At 35.4% G+C, this 15,296-nt stretch overlaps 1 protein-coding gene across 1 annotated transcript; it reads right to left on the bottom strand.

Annotated features, from left to right (window-relative positions):
* Nucleotides 1-1,972: 1,972 nt before the first annotated feature.
* Nucleotides 1,973-12,809, bottom strand: LOC149895459 (uncharacterized). Its single transcript, XM_090118855.1, has 5 exons — nt 12,650-12,809; nt 6,467-6,603; nt 4,487-4,660; nt 3,259-3,694; nt 1,973-2,146 (listed from the first exon to the last, which is right to left on the bottom strand). The coding sequence occupies exons 1-5, from the start codon at nt 12,705-12,707 to the stop codon at nt 2,106-2,108; spliced, it is 846 nt and encodes a 281-aa protein (XP_089974981.1). The 5' UTR covers nt 12,708-12,809; the 3' UTR covers nt 1,973-2,105.
* Between the last annotated feature and the right edge of the window lie 2,487 nt (nt 12,810-15,296).

The raw sequence follows: 15,296 nt of genomic DNA, 5'->3' as shown, positions 1-15,296 counted from the left end.
GTATCCATCTGCAAGAAAACTTGCGCAAGAAATGTCCGACAGTCTGTCTGACAGCAGCTTGCAAGTCTACTTGTAGGTGGAAACGCGGCTTTACGATTCTCGTAAACACGCTTGCTTGTGTGCGTGAGCCATTTCGAACGTTTGTATGAAGTTTCCCTACTGGTTGTATCTGTATACTGTGATATAGATTAAGGCCGGCTACACACGTACCTGCAGCCAATATTGGAATTGGAACCTTAATTGTGATACATATGTATAAGCAAGCAGGGGCAATTTAGAGAACAACTGAAATTGCTCCGACCGCCGACCAACCGAGATTGTTCCAATATTTCCCCTGCGGCAGGTAAGTGAGTAGCCGGTCTAACAATGTTCAAATATTTTTGAAAAAAGACTTAAAATAGCTGTGAAAGAATATCAACAAAATTTTGCTTGTATTAATATATACATATATTATCTCTTTCACTCTTGTATAATTTGACGTGATATAGATTACAATAATTTGTAATCTATATTTTAAACAAAATTATGAATGTAATATGTATTAGTAAAATTAGGTGTATTGGGTTTTATAAGAAAGGAGGGTAATTTCAAACCGGCCAAGTGCGAGTCACGGCACGATCTGATCCCATACTAAGCTTTCGCTTGTGTTATGGAAACCAGATGACTGATAAACATACATATATTATTTTAAATAAACCTTATACAGATAATAATATTTTTATTTTGCTTGAATAAATATTTTTTGAAACTACCCTCTTTTTTAATAAAACCAAAAACACTTAATTTAACTTTGTAAGATCTATGTGAACTCAAGTTTCATGAGGTTTTGTTAAGTTACCACTTACAAACTAAGTTATTACTTATTAAAAGTCAAAAAACGGAGCTTAGAGGCAATTTAACGTATAATTTTATAGAAAACATAACTTTAACTTCAATAAAAACTTTTTATAGATTGTAATCTATTAATTTTTTTTTAATAAGTATGTCAAAATGAGGTCTATTTATTTTATATAGGTACTTAAATTTTGCTATTTAGTGCGTAGATTTATGTTGTATGCAAAACACAATATAATATTGAAAATAAAAATTGTTATCAATAATATTATATCAAAATTGTGATAAAATATGATTGTTCAGATAGTATATATAATATAATAATTATAGTACACAAATACATAAAAAAATTTAATTGTTTGTACCATTAACCTTCGAAACTAATGAACCGATTTCGATAATTCTTTCGCCGGTGGAGACCGTATTCCTGATTGAATTTTTTTTTTATTAGATTTCTCTAAATATATAATTTTAGTACATATTATTGTAATAAGCTCCATTTTTCGACAAAACTAACTATAAAAAATTCGTAAGTCTGCATATTTGGTCTGTACATATAAAAAGTCACGACGGATTGTCTATCTCTTTCACTCTTGTATAATTTGACGTGATATAGAGCGAGATAGATATATAGGCAAATTATTTATAATATTTTTTATATTTGAACAATTTATGTATACAGTATAACATCATTTTTGTAATATTTTGAAATAAATATATTTTTAACAATTTAACGGGTTTAAAACTTGATTAAATCAAATCTCACTTAATATAAAAATATGATATGGTTTTTATTCAATTTCCTTACAATTTTAGTGACGAGTGAATCTGAAATAATTTATTTATTAATAAACTAATATTTTACAACAATACTTCTAGTACTGTATTAAGAATTCTTTCACGTAAAAACGGCTATACCGATTTAGATGATATACAGATAGATTAATAGATATGATAGTATTATAAAAATCATTTGCAAAATGTGTTGGTAAGAGCATAACTCGAGAACGGCTGAACCGATTTCGTTAATTATTTTTTTATAATATTCCTCAAAGTACGATGGTTCTTATGGAGAGAAAACATAAACATGTACCACGGGCGAAGCCGGGGCTGACCGCTAGTACCTTTTAATATGAAAAAATCACGTTTTAAACCCGTTAAAAGTTTCAATAACAACGAATCTTTATGAAAATAATAAATATTGAATCCATAATATATACCGTCGTGTAGAAATATATGTATTTGTTTTGTATTTTTATTATCAGGCACAATCATTCCGGTTCCTTCTTTATTTTTAAATCTAAAACTCCATCTGAAAACAAAAAATAAATATTTTTATTTAATATTGATTTCAAATTTCCTACTAAATACATATATAATAATAAACGCGAAAGTATGATAGAATCTATGGATGTATGTTTGTGACTCTTTCACGCAAAACAGCTGCTTTGAAATGTATGAAATTTGATACAGAGAGATTATAGTCTGGATATTTGGATAAGCACATAGGCTACTTTTACTGCGGTAAAACATCACATTCCTACGGGAATTTCCACGTTTTGTACTCAAAAGAATTACGCGGACATAGTCGCGTGCAACAGCTAGTGAATATAAAACTAAAAATAAAAAATATAAGCATTGCAGTATAATAACAAACTAGTCTAGCAATCACAAATCACGCTAAAAAATTGTCCGAAGCAAAACTCTGCCTTCTGGTTTATAAAGGCAGAGTTTTCTGACGAGCGTATACGCGATTTTGAACATTACTACCAGGACATAAGGTGTTAATTACAATGAATGTTTTAGATAACGTGGCTCGATCATTTTTCATCTTTAAACAGATGATTTTGAGTCTTGTGGTTTATCAATGGAGGTAAAATTTTAAGAGAAAATACAGTTTCTTGTCGGTAAATATCAAATCATGTAATTTTTGTGTTACAGCATACAAATGCTATCCTAATAATATTATAAATGCAAAAGTTTGTGAGGGCGGATGTATGTGACTGTATCTATGTTTGTTACTCTTTCAACCGCACAGTGCCCGTGTTAATCCAAGTTATCCTCTATATATGTGCTAAATTTCATTGTAATGGATTCAGTAGTATTTGCGTGAAAGAGTAACAAACATACACATACACATCCATCCTCACAAACTTTCGCATTTATAATATTAGTAGGATATATTATTATTTTGGATATTTATCACTACATAGTATAAAACAAAGTCGCTTTCTCTGTCCCTATGTCCCTTTGTATGCTTAAATCTTTAAAACTACGCAACGGATTTTGATGCGGATTTTTTTAATAGATAGAGTCATTTAAGAGGAAGGTTATAGTATAGCATTTATTAGGTTTTAGAAATAGCGGGCGGTAAGCTAGTATATTATATAATATGTATTAATAGTTTAGATATTACGAACTTACCTTCATCCGGTTCAGTAAAGACATATGTAATCCGTCGTGGCGCGGACTGTTTTCTACCATGACTCTTTTTCTTCGACAGATTCAATACTTCCTCCCCAGTACCAATAAAAACAGTTTTAGCGCACACCCTTTCTTTTTTAAAATCATCGTTAGACTCATTAAAGTATATATCTTTTCCGTCTACATTAAAAACATCCATTTGTTTGTCATATATGTATAGATGTTCGTCCATTTTGTATTTGTCGTCCATTTTGTATTTGTCGTCCATTTTGAATTTATCTTTTTCCTTGTAAATATGGTTGACACTTTGCTGAACTAGTTTGTCGATACGACATTCGAATACTTGTGATTTTATGTATGGGTCTGTAGGAGATTCTATTATACGTTCTGGCTCAATTTCGGGAACATCGGATGTGTCTGATCTGTCTTGTAGGATCTGAAAATTTAAATAGAAGTTAGTACTAGTAAGTTATGACCGCCTCGTTGGTACAGTGGTTGACGCGTGAGTGTAGCACCGAGGTCTCCTGGGTTCGATTCCCGGTGGAGACGAAGAAAAAATGTCTCGGTCTGGCAGGACACAGAAGGTTGATCACCTACTTGTTCTTAAAGAAAATCGATCAGTGAAACAGATATATAATGCATCTGCCCCTTACCCCACTAGGGGACACGGGATTTCACTATAGTAAGTTATGCAGGTATTCATGCGGAACATATTGTAATTTTTTTTAATAAGTGGCAGTGGCTAGTTACAGATTTTAAAATACCTAAATATAGCATTTATGGCGAGTGTTTTTAAAAGTTTATTAGAAATTCTAAATTTGTTTTCAGTTTGTGTTAAAATAACACATTGAAATAAGACCTTTATTTAAAGAGAATAAAACATAGTAAAGAATAAAATCAATACTACATAATAAATATTATTTCATAAACACCACACACAATTTTAGTATGATGGTTAACAATTAAAAAGATAAAAAATATCGTAAAAAGTTTTTATCGAATCGAATCACACACACACACACACACACATCCATCCGTCCCCCCGTGAAGTGAAGCCATCACGGCCATCCCACGGGCATATGGACTCGAGGAAGAGGGTTGTTTTAGTCGGTATGGACCATGAGACCATGATCGAGACCGACATACCAGGTCGCAGATCTAGACCTGAGATACTTAACGGTATTTTTCCTCTATAAATAAAAAAAAACACACACGAACACACACTCACCCGCAGTATATAAGAGCGCAGTGTGACGCATCGACTTCGCAGTTCGCTTCGCTTCGCTAACAACACGCGTCGCTCAGAAAGCGTGTCGTCGCGGCAAGCTCTTACGGCGCGTAATTCTCGTGTAAGACGGCGTAAGTTTTCCATACTGCGGCGCCGGCTGTTTTGTGATGCTAGCTGTATGAGTGAGACAGTATGAGTAATATATAATATACTATAATCTTATATATAAAATTCTCGTGTCACAATGTTAGTCTGCATACTCCTCCGAAACGGGTGGACCGATTCTCATGAAATTTTCTGTGCATATCGGGTAAGTCTGAGAATCGGCCAACATCTATTTTTCATATGTACCACGGGCGAAGCCGGGGCGGACCGCTAGTAATATATAATATAATATACTCACAATCGGCAAAGAAAGCTTATTAGGTCTAATCTTCTTGAAAAGAGTTATGTAAATATTATAGACATAAACGACTCGATAGAGCCTTTAAGATTTTTAATCTATATAGATATTATAAAGCTGAAGAGTGAAGAGTATGTTTATTTGAACGTGCTAATCTCAGGAACTACTGGTCCGATTTGAAAAATTATTTCGGTGTTAGATAGCCCATTTATCGGCTATAATAGGCTATAGGCTATATATCATTAGACATTACGCTCGCTAAGGTTAACAGGAGCGGAGAACCGCGGGTAAAATCGCAAGGCACAGCTAGTAATATTATAAAGCTGAAAAGTTGTCCTATTTGAAAAATTCTTTCGAATTTAGATTGTCCAATTTTTCAAGATAAAGTTCTAAAGACATAACAAGACTTTTATTCAAAAAATTGCAAATATGTTTAGAATGTATTCACAATTCAGTGACAGTTATTTCCCAGTGCAAGTTGCAACACAACACCGCGGTAAGCCGTGTAACACGATACCGCATCCATAGTTTATCGTAACGCGAGTCGATGTGAATGGATGTGGCATTTTTGCGAATTCACTAGCTGTGTGCTGCGGTTTTATGCACATTTATTTGAGCATTATTTAAAAAAGGGAATTACTATTACATTAGATATTCAGTAAAGAACAATAAAAAGTGAAGTCCCATGTCCCCTAGTGGGGTAAGGGGCAGATGCATTATACATCTGTTTCACTGATCGATTTTCTTTAGGGACAAGTAGGTGATCAGCCTTCTGTGTCCTACCAGACCAAGACATTTTTTTTTTCTTCGTCTCCACCGGGAATCGAACCCAGAACCCCTCGGTGCTACGCTCACGCGTCAACCACTGTACCAACGCGAACGCGCTAATCTCCAGAACTACTGGTCCGTTTTGAAAAATGCTTTCAGTGTTAAATAGCCCATTTATCGAGGAAGGTTTTAGGCTATATATTATCACCCTAAGACCAACAGGAACGGAGCAATGCGGATGAAACCGCAGGGCACAGCTAGTTTTAATATACGATTGTTGTGTATAAGATAGTTATGAGAGTGACATAAGCCCTTGAGAATTTCCTTTCACTATGAGACAATATAACTTTACATTGTTACTAATATTATAAATGCGAAAGTAACTGTTCCTGCCTGTTTGTCTATCCCTTCTGCTGAACCAATTAAGATGAAATTTGGTACAGAGTTAGCTTGAATCCTGAGTAAGACCATAGGATGGGTTTTATGCTGGAAATCCCATTGGAACGGGAATTATGCAGGTTTTTGTGTAGCTACGCGAGCAAACCCGCGAGAAATAGGCAGGCTAGTAGGCTATATAAGGCCAGCTACTCACATTCCTGCCGCAGGGGCAATATTGGAACAATCTCGATTGGTCGGCGGCCAGAGAAATTTCAGTTGTTCTAAATTGCTTGCCTATATACATCACAATTAAGGGTCTAATTTCAAAATTGCCCCTGCCGCAGGTATGTGAGTAGCCGGTTTAACATTACACTTCCTGCCCAAATTAAAGTATTTTATTTAATCAGTTCTTTATTTAATAAAAACCTTACCCTATTCCGTATCCTCCGTCTCAGACCTTTGAGGAACATAAAATCACCCTCGTTCAAATTTAACGACTGCACTCGTTCCGAATATTTGCACGTCGGTAGACCGGCTACGTCCTCCACTGTCATGTTTATTCCACGAGCTGAAATTTATTACAATACTTGTAAATAGAAAAGACGTGTGGCACTCGGGGACTGCCGCGGTAAAGCTATTGCATGCTATGCCTTCAGGCCACACCTCCGTGCCCGTCGGAGTGGGGAGCGTGAGGTTTTTTCGTTACGGAATTTCTGGATTCGGTCCCCGCGCTCAAGGCCCACGATAGAAGCTATGCAATAGCTTAAAAGAAAAACTGAGTAAAGAAAAAGGTTTCCTTCATTATTTTCTAAAACATGATTCTTTATATATGCTTATATTATTAAGTATAGATTATTTTATATCAATTTTTATTTATCTTTATTTCACTTATAAAAGAGAGAAAGAAATTTATTTATTTATTTAAATTAAATACACACAACAGGTCACGATCTTGCCGGACCCATAGGCGACATATCAATTTCGGGAGCAGATCGCAACCCAACAAAATGTGTACAATTACTACTATAATGAGATACAGCTTACAGTTATTTAAAGCGTGTCATAAAATCATAAAATCATAATTAAAAAATCAATAATTAAATATTAGATATAAGAGAAAGACAATTAAAATAATTAAAATAATGCTTTCTTATACAATAATAACAAAATTACAAAATTAGACAACTAGGACATCATTTCACTATTTGACAAACATGTTCTTTAAATATGTTTATTCGATGATCAAATATATCAAAATCGGGAAATTTTTTGGATAAATCATTGTATAAACGGCAGAAACGAGATATAGGGTTATAAAAAGAGGTATTATTCCTGGTTAAAGATAAAGAAAAAGTATTGTTAGTCCGGAAGCGAAATGAAGCATTAAAATTAACAGTTGACAGTAGCGACGGAGAGTGGATAGATGAGTGAACGATTTTATGGAGTGTTATGAGTTCTAGCCTCTGTCGACGCTTTTCCAACGAGACAAGATTAAATTTCTCAAGAAGACTTTCGTAGCTAGATCCACTTCGTCCGATGTGGTAACGAAGAGAAACCAGCCTTAAGCAACGCTTCTGAAGTCGTTCAATGCGTCTGATGTGAATTGTATAGTGCGGTGACCATATGACACAGTTAAATTCTAGGATTGAACGAATCAGGGTTTTAAACAAATGTAAAAGACTAGATGGTGTTTTAAAACCCTTCGTGATCCTTGAGATAAACCCAAGGAGACGAGAGCTTCTATTAATAATGTCATCGAAATGACTTCTAAAAGACAATTTGTCGTCAAAGTAGACACCAAGATCTTTAATGACGGAAACACGAGGAAGAAGCTGACTGTTAAAACTGTAATTAAAATTTAATTTGTTCAACTTTCGCGTAAAGCTTATAACAGCACATTTATTGACGTTCAGGGTCATTTGGTTAAGTTCACACCATTTCGCTATAGAATCTAGGTCATTTTGTAGTATATAAGCATCTTGAATATTGGCCACAGTGGAGAATACCTTTAAGTCATCAGCATACATAAGAGATGGGCATTTTAAGTTGTCAATGAGGTCATTGATAAATACGATAAAGAGTAAGGGGCCGAGATGGGACCCTTGCGGGACGCCGGAAGGTATTAGAACAGGTGAGGATAATGAGCCATTTAGAGCAACAAGCTGACTACGATTGGACAGGTAGGAAGTAATCCATCGGAGTAAATTACCATGTATTCCCCAAGCACTTAATTTATTACAAAGTATTATGCGGTTTACTCTATCGAAAGCCTTGGAAAAATCGGTATAGATGGCGTCCACTTGTTGTCTTTTATCAAAGGCAGAACATAAATATGAGTGGTAAGTCAAGAGATTTGTAGTTGTCGAGCGTTGTCTTATAAATCCGTGTTGATTCGGAGAAATCAAGGGAAGGAGATGAAAATATAGTGTATCGTAGACTACTGCTTCAAATAATTTAGCCAGGCAAGATAGTATGCTAATCGGTCGGTAATTCTCGCAGCTCGATTTGTCACCAGACTTCAAAATGGGTATTATGTGAGCCGTTTTCCATGCCTTAGGAAATGTACCAGTCTTCAGGGATTGATTAAACATGATCGTTAATGGAATCGCCAATTCCTTGCAACAATTTTTAATAAAGAGGGGTGGTATTCCATCTGGACCTGCTCCCTTACGCACATCTAGTCTTCGGATTGTAGTAATAATCTTCTGCTTACTGACTGCGATGTTGTTGAGTACAGAGTTGCTTAAAGATGCAGATATTGTATTTTCGGTAAATGATGAAGTGGAGGATTGCGCGCCTTGATAAACAGAATTAAAATAATTGGAAAACAACTCACATATCCCCCTACTATCAGAACATGTTAGATCACCATACTTCATCGTCTTAGGAATTGAGGACTTGGAAGATTTCTTATCATTAACGTACCGCCAAAAACATTTAATATTATTATCCTGCAAGGCACTTTCAATTGAGGAGATAAAGTTATTATAAGATTTAGAAATAAGCAATTTACTGCGACGACGTAATACAGAGTATGTATCGTAATCGCGTGGATTTTTAAACTTTTTAAATTTTTTGTGAAACTTTAATTTTTCACGAATACATCGTTTCAATGCGGGCGTAAACCATATGGGAAATTCATGGATTCTTTTGGATGTTAAAGGGCATGTATCGCGAATGATTGTATTTATTATGCCGTAAAATATATCGACGTTGACGTCAATATCGTTGGAACAAAGCACGTTGTTCCATTCGATTTGAGAAACTTCATACCGAGCACGTGAGAAATTACACTTATTAAAATTGGGACGCGTGGGTTGTTTGAAGCGGGATGATGGGTAGTGATTAACTGTATAATTTACTGTAACTGACAATGCGGGATGGTGACGGTCAACTCGGCTAATGGGATCTGCGTCATTTACTGAAACACAAGTTATTGTTGATAAGACTAAGTCAAGATAACGATTATTAATGTTCTCAATATGATTAAATTGGTAAAAATTGCAAAGATTAATAGTTTCCAAGAGAAGGTTAGCTTTTTGATCCCGTGGATTAGAAGGCAATAGTGAGGAGTTATCAGAGCTCCTTAGCCAATCAATATTAGTAGTATTAAAGTCACCAAGGCATATAAATTCGTCAGTATTATCAGATTGAAGAACTATATTATGAATAGATTGATAAAAACTTTTGATATAGGGTAAAGTTAAGTCTGGTGGTAAGTAACATAAACATAAATGTATACGCCTATTATTTGATTGGGATGGGATAATTGTCACCCAAAGATCTTCAATCTCACCCTCCCATTCATACCTACGAACCACATTAAGCCTTTTATTTATAGCAATTAAAATTCCTCCACCCTCTTTCTTTGTAATATTCGTTGTGTATCTATCTCTTCGAAAAATGATATAGCGATCATCGAACAATTCGTTATCATTTATAGAGTTATTTAAATTTGTTTCGGTTAAACAAATAATGTCGTAGTCGTTACTTAAGATATTAAGATAAATGTCCTTAGTTTTAGATCTTATCCTATTTACATTTTGATAAAATACGTCCATAAAATAGAAAAAATAAAATGACAACATTGTACATAAGTCCGTGTGAGTTAGGTTAAAACTAAAGTGCACTGAGAGTGTCAATGTTTTTTATTAAAATAGCATTAGATGACTCATTTCGACGTACGTAAATCTTTCCAAAGCGAACCCAAACAAATTTAAAAGATTTTATTTTCGCTGTCCGTCTAGTTTCGTAGTAAAGGTATTTCATTTCAGGTGATAAATGCTCTGCTACATAAATTTTGGCAGGTGAACCTTCTATGCCCAGGTGGGATGAGTTTATGTGGTCATTAGGGTGATTTTTATTGTGACGGTGAATAGCAGAAATGATTTCATCCCGCTGACGCGAAGAGCCAAGGGTAACTAGAATATTACGAGGTCGTGGAGAAGATTGCGTCCTAGTAACACGACGGCAGGCGCGAATTGATTGGTCATCGCATTGTATTTTACACACCTCACAGAGTTTTTTGAATAGAGCAACAGTGTTCTCGTCCTTTCGCTCGGGTACAGAGTGAATCTCAAGATTACAAGATCTGGAAATGTTATCGATGGTCTCTATTTTTGTGTTTAATTTTAAGACGGATTCCCGTAAACGCGCGTTCTCAGACTGGACCTCTTTTAAAGTTTTAGAGACAGACGTCAGTTTAGACTTTAAATCCCTTTGCTCTTCAGCCAGGAAATCGGTTGTTTGTGTGAATTCTGATCGAAGTTTATCTAAAGCGGTGTTTATTTCTGACTTTATGGCGATTAATACTTTTTCAGAAATTGTCTCGACTATATTCTGCAGTTTTATATCGAGCAGTTGACCGAATTCACTGTATGGAATAGAATGCGAGTCAAGATGTTGAGGTTTCGCTAATGTTTCATCGTCGCAGGACATTACTGAAATGTCAAGGGTTGAATCCAGGACGCGGCGTACTGGTGTATTATCGTTTCGGCGAGGGCGCGCTGCGATATTCTCGCAACCAGGGCATTTCCAATACTTTTTTAGTTCCGAAACCTTGTCACGATAATACTCCGAGGAAATATTCACGCATTGATAATGATATGTCCCTTTACAAGCCACGCATATAATAAGTTCGCGACGATCAATTAGTTGTGGACATGCTAAGCACTGCATTATAAATTGTATTTTGTAATTAGTATGGACAAAATAGCAGTGTTCTATTTAGTTCCACAGGCCGTAAGCATTCAAACAGTGAGACGGCGTCGAAAAGGTCTTAAGCGCCATGCATATCGCGGCGCTTACGCGTTTTGCCGTGAAGCTGCTTTGTCGATGACCGAACGGTAGTTTTATATTCAAGTAGGAATATTTTTTCACGGATTGTACCTTTATTGTTTATTGGGGATCACTTATGGTGCACTTTTAACGTCAATAAGCACTACACACATTAACTCACTAATTATTAAGAGAAAATAACACTTTTAACTATTTTTAACGACATAAAATGCTTGAGTAATCACAATAACTTGTTAACTGTACGGTACGCGTTGCTTGATCAACAAAATTACAGACAGTTATATTAAATTATATGTAATACTAGCTGTGCTTCACGGTTTCACCATGCATAAGTGAAGTCCCGTGTCCCCGAGTGGGGTAAGGGGCAGATGCATTATTCATACATCTGTTTCACTGATCGATTTTCTTTAGGGACAAGTAGGTGATCAGAGACATTTTTTTTCTTCGTCTCCACCGGGAATCGAACCCAGGACCCCTCGGTTCTACGCTCACGCGTCAACCACTGTACCAAGGAGACGGTCACGGTTCACCATGCATACTGATTAATTATTGTTGAACTACTATAACATTTTGTAAATTAATTCTAACTAATGTTAACAACTAACATTATCATTTGAAGATATAATCTAATAAATATTATAAAGGCGAAAGTTTGTAAGGATGTATGGATGTATGGATGTATGGATGTTTGTTACTCTTTCACGTAAAAACTACTGAACCGATTACAATGAAATTTAGCACACATATAGAGGGTAACTTGGATTAACACATAGGATAGTTTTTATCCCGGAAATCCCACGGGAACGGGAACTATGCGGGTTTTCCTTTGCAAACGCGGGCGGAAATCTAGTTATTATATATAATTCCTTTTATTTGATTACAAATACTTCTGAATAGTAGTAATAATTAGTAACATTAATTGAAGCACATTTTTTAAACTTTAAGTTGGATGTTTTTAGTTATTTTAAAGAAGTTCATCAAACACAATATGTAATAAATCAGAGAGTAGGCCACAATTATAATAAAGAGTTCAATCGTTTGTAAAATATGTCAATGTATTAATAATTAATTTAATAAGATAGACGTTTTGAACTATTAAAGTATATAGAAAACAATCATTGTTTTATTTTTATCGTAATTTTATACGCGAAAAATACAACTTTTATGCAAATACGTATTAAACGTTTTAAACAGAGCGCAGGATTGATAAGAATACAAAATAAAATTAAAACGAATAAGAATTTTTGCGTCATACTTGCACTACCTGTTGATTCCTGGAAGTTTCATATTACATCTGCTAAACGTATGCAACTTACCGTCTAATATTTCCTGGTCGTGCTGATACGACGAAGCGTTCTTCGCATTATCATCCATCCTTCATATTTAAAAGTTCAAAGTGTATGTTTTTAGAATAAATATGTATTACAACAATAACTAACTTCTATGACGATTGACGATAGGTTATCCATTACACAACTGTCAACGTCAAAACTAAGGGCGTATTCAGAAAGAAAGCTTGAAACTTATAAGCGCTTATAAGCGCTTATCGGCGCTTATAAGCGCTGGTAACCCGCGCAGGAAAATATATGAACATGCGCTTATAAGCGCTGATAGGCGCCGACAAGTTTCAACAAGTTTCAACAAACTTGTCGGCGCCGATCGGCGCTTATAAGCGCATGTTCATATATTTTCCTGCGCGGGTTACCAGCGCTTATAAGCGCCGATAAGCGCTTATAAGTTTCAAGCTTTCTTTCTGAATACGCCCTAAAGTTTTTGACATAACAATTTTTTTTGTTCAACGTTCAGTATTGCCATCTCAAATTTTCCTTTACTCTAACTGGATACCAGGTAATTGGTTTATTAAATTCACAAAAAGGTAATATTGTAGTATTTTTTTGTTAACGTTTGTGTGTTATAATAATCAAGTTATAATAACAACGGATAAATTTAATAGTGTAACTTTTCTTTGGTGAATAGTTATCATAATTAAATTTCACCCCTTAAAACTTTCGTAAAAATCAAGGACCGATAAATATTAGAAAGAAAGAAAGAAAGAAAGAAAATACATTTAATCCAGCACACAAAAATACAAGGCAAAAACAACAAAATAACTTACAATGAACAAAAACAATTAAATAAAAATTACAATTTATAAAAGAGGTAAGTAGGTATGTATGGTCACGTTTGTACAAGTATAAAAAAAACATAGGTATTATATTATGTGGTTGACTATAGTATGTGTGCTGGACAGGGATACCACTCAGCAAATCTGTGGCTTAATAGCCGCAGCACTGATTTTCAGTGGTTCCCATATCGCAACTGACGTTTGCAGCGAACTACAAATTTATAAAATAATAAAGTTTTAAATAATATCTTACATACATTTTAATATACAGGGTGTCCCACTGTTGGTATACTAAGCTCAAAGGAGGTTATAGTTTTGCATACGCTGAGTACGTAAAAAATAATTAAAAAATTCCAGATGCATTTTTTTTTCAAATAGATGAATTCTTAAAACTTTATGTGTACACCCATAACAAGCGAGCCGCCCAACTTTGCCACCAGCACGTGAGCTATCGTTTAAGATTATGTTTTCATAAATAAAATGCTCATATTAGAGAAGCGGTATATGCCGGCTGCGCGAAGCTAGAGAAGAAAACGTGGATTTTCAGGAAAAATTTAGCAAAAAATTTTGGACGTAATTTTTTTTTAAAGTATTTTTTACGTGATCAGTGTATGCAAAACTACAAGTTCCTTCGCGCTTAGTATACCAATAGTGGGACACCCTGTATACATCCATTACATAAATATGGAATAACAGACACTACATTCATGCAAAAATGCTGCACATATACAAGTATACACCATAAAACATTAAATAAACTGGCAAAAATAATAAAAAAAACTGATTAGATAAAATAAACTAAGATAATAATAGGTATTGTTTTATGTATATAAATATATTTTTTTTTTAATTAAAGATTTATTACAATCTCACGTTAAAGATTCCTGACACGGAACACAGTGGAGTTTAGTCGGTAAGTATTGCTTATAGATTTTATTGTAGGAAGTTGAAGTCGGACATAAACCACAACCCTATCCCGGCCGCGAGTATAAGGCGAGTATGCATGGCCATTCTCCACTCTAAAAAATAAGTCAGTCTACCTTTACTGATATTAACAATTAAATAATATTTTACCATGGATGCTTGAGCTCAGTGAGCTCAACACTACTACAAAAAGCCCAGCATGTTCATATTGATTTTGAACTACAAGAAAATAAAACTTGAGCGATGTCAAGGGACATCCGGATGGAACGAAGTGTTATGTTAGAGAGAGACAGACAGAGAACCACGCGCACGCCGCACGGCACAACTCTAGCAAAAAGTGTCGTGACCTGTGGTCCGTATGTATTACTTTACTCTTTGCCTGTGGTCGTGACAACTTTTCATGAATTCTTTCCGACTATCCCCCAAACACAACGCGCGATAAAGAACTTCGTTCCAAAATCATAATTGTACGCGATATACACATTTTTTATATATACATACTACTTTTTTATTAATTCTCTTTATTAGTGTTAGATAAAGAAAGGCTTTATTTTAATAGAATTTGAACAAAATTAGTTTACAGCTATATTTTAACGATCTAATGCTAGGCGTTCACTAGGCGGATCGGGCCGGGCCGCATCGCAACGCAAAAATACGCCGGCCTATGTTTTGTATGAAACATCGACCATTAGCGACGGATCGGGTCGGGGCGGGCCGCAACGCATTGGCGGATATCGCTTCGCAGGCGGATTTCCGCCGGCGGTGCGCTGCGGCCCGGCCCGCCCCGACCCGTCTAGTGGACGCAGGCAGGCGGATGTGAGCGGCGAGCGTCTGTTAGATAAAATCCGCCTAGGCGGTGCGCCGCGCCCCGTACAGGTGGACGCTGGAGCAAACAGCGCGTCCATTAGAGACGG

This window comes from Colias eurytheme, chromosome 31 (assembly GCF_061535395.1).
Source record: "Colias eurytheme isolate Ceu_HAF_F1 chromosome 31, ilColEury1 Martin Lab GWU primary, whole genome shotgun sequence".
NCBI lineage: Eukaryota > Metazoa > Arthropoda > Insecta > Lepidoptera > Pieridae > Colias > Colias eurytheme.
The sequence above is the reverse complement of the archived record's forward strand: the minus strand, read 5'-3'. Positions and strand labels throughout refer to the sequence as shown.

Coding starts and splice junctions, on each gene's coding strand:
- LOC149895459 (XM_090118855.1), bottom strand. CDS start 12,707: ATGGATGATAATGCGAAGAACGCTTCGTCGTATCAGCACGACCAGGAA. Junction 3,695..4,486: donor TGCGCTCTTATATACTGCGG/GTGAGTGTGTGT, acceptor TTAAATTTTCAG/ATCCTACAAGACAGATCAGA. Junction 2,147..3,258: donor CTTTACTGAACCGGATGAAG/GTAAGTTCGTAA, acceptor TTTTGTTTTCAG/ATGGAGTTTTAGATTTAAAA.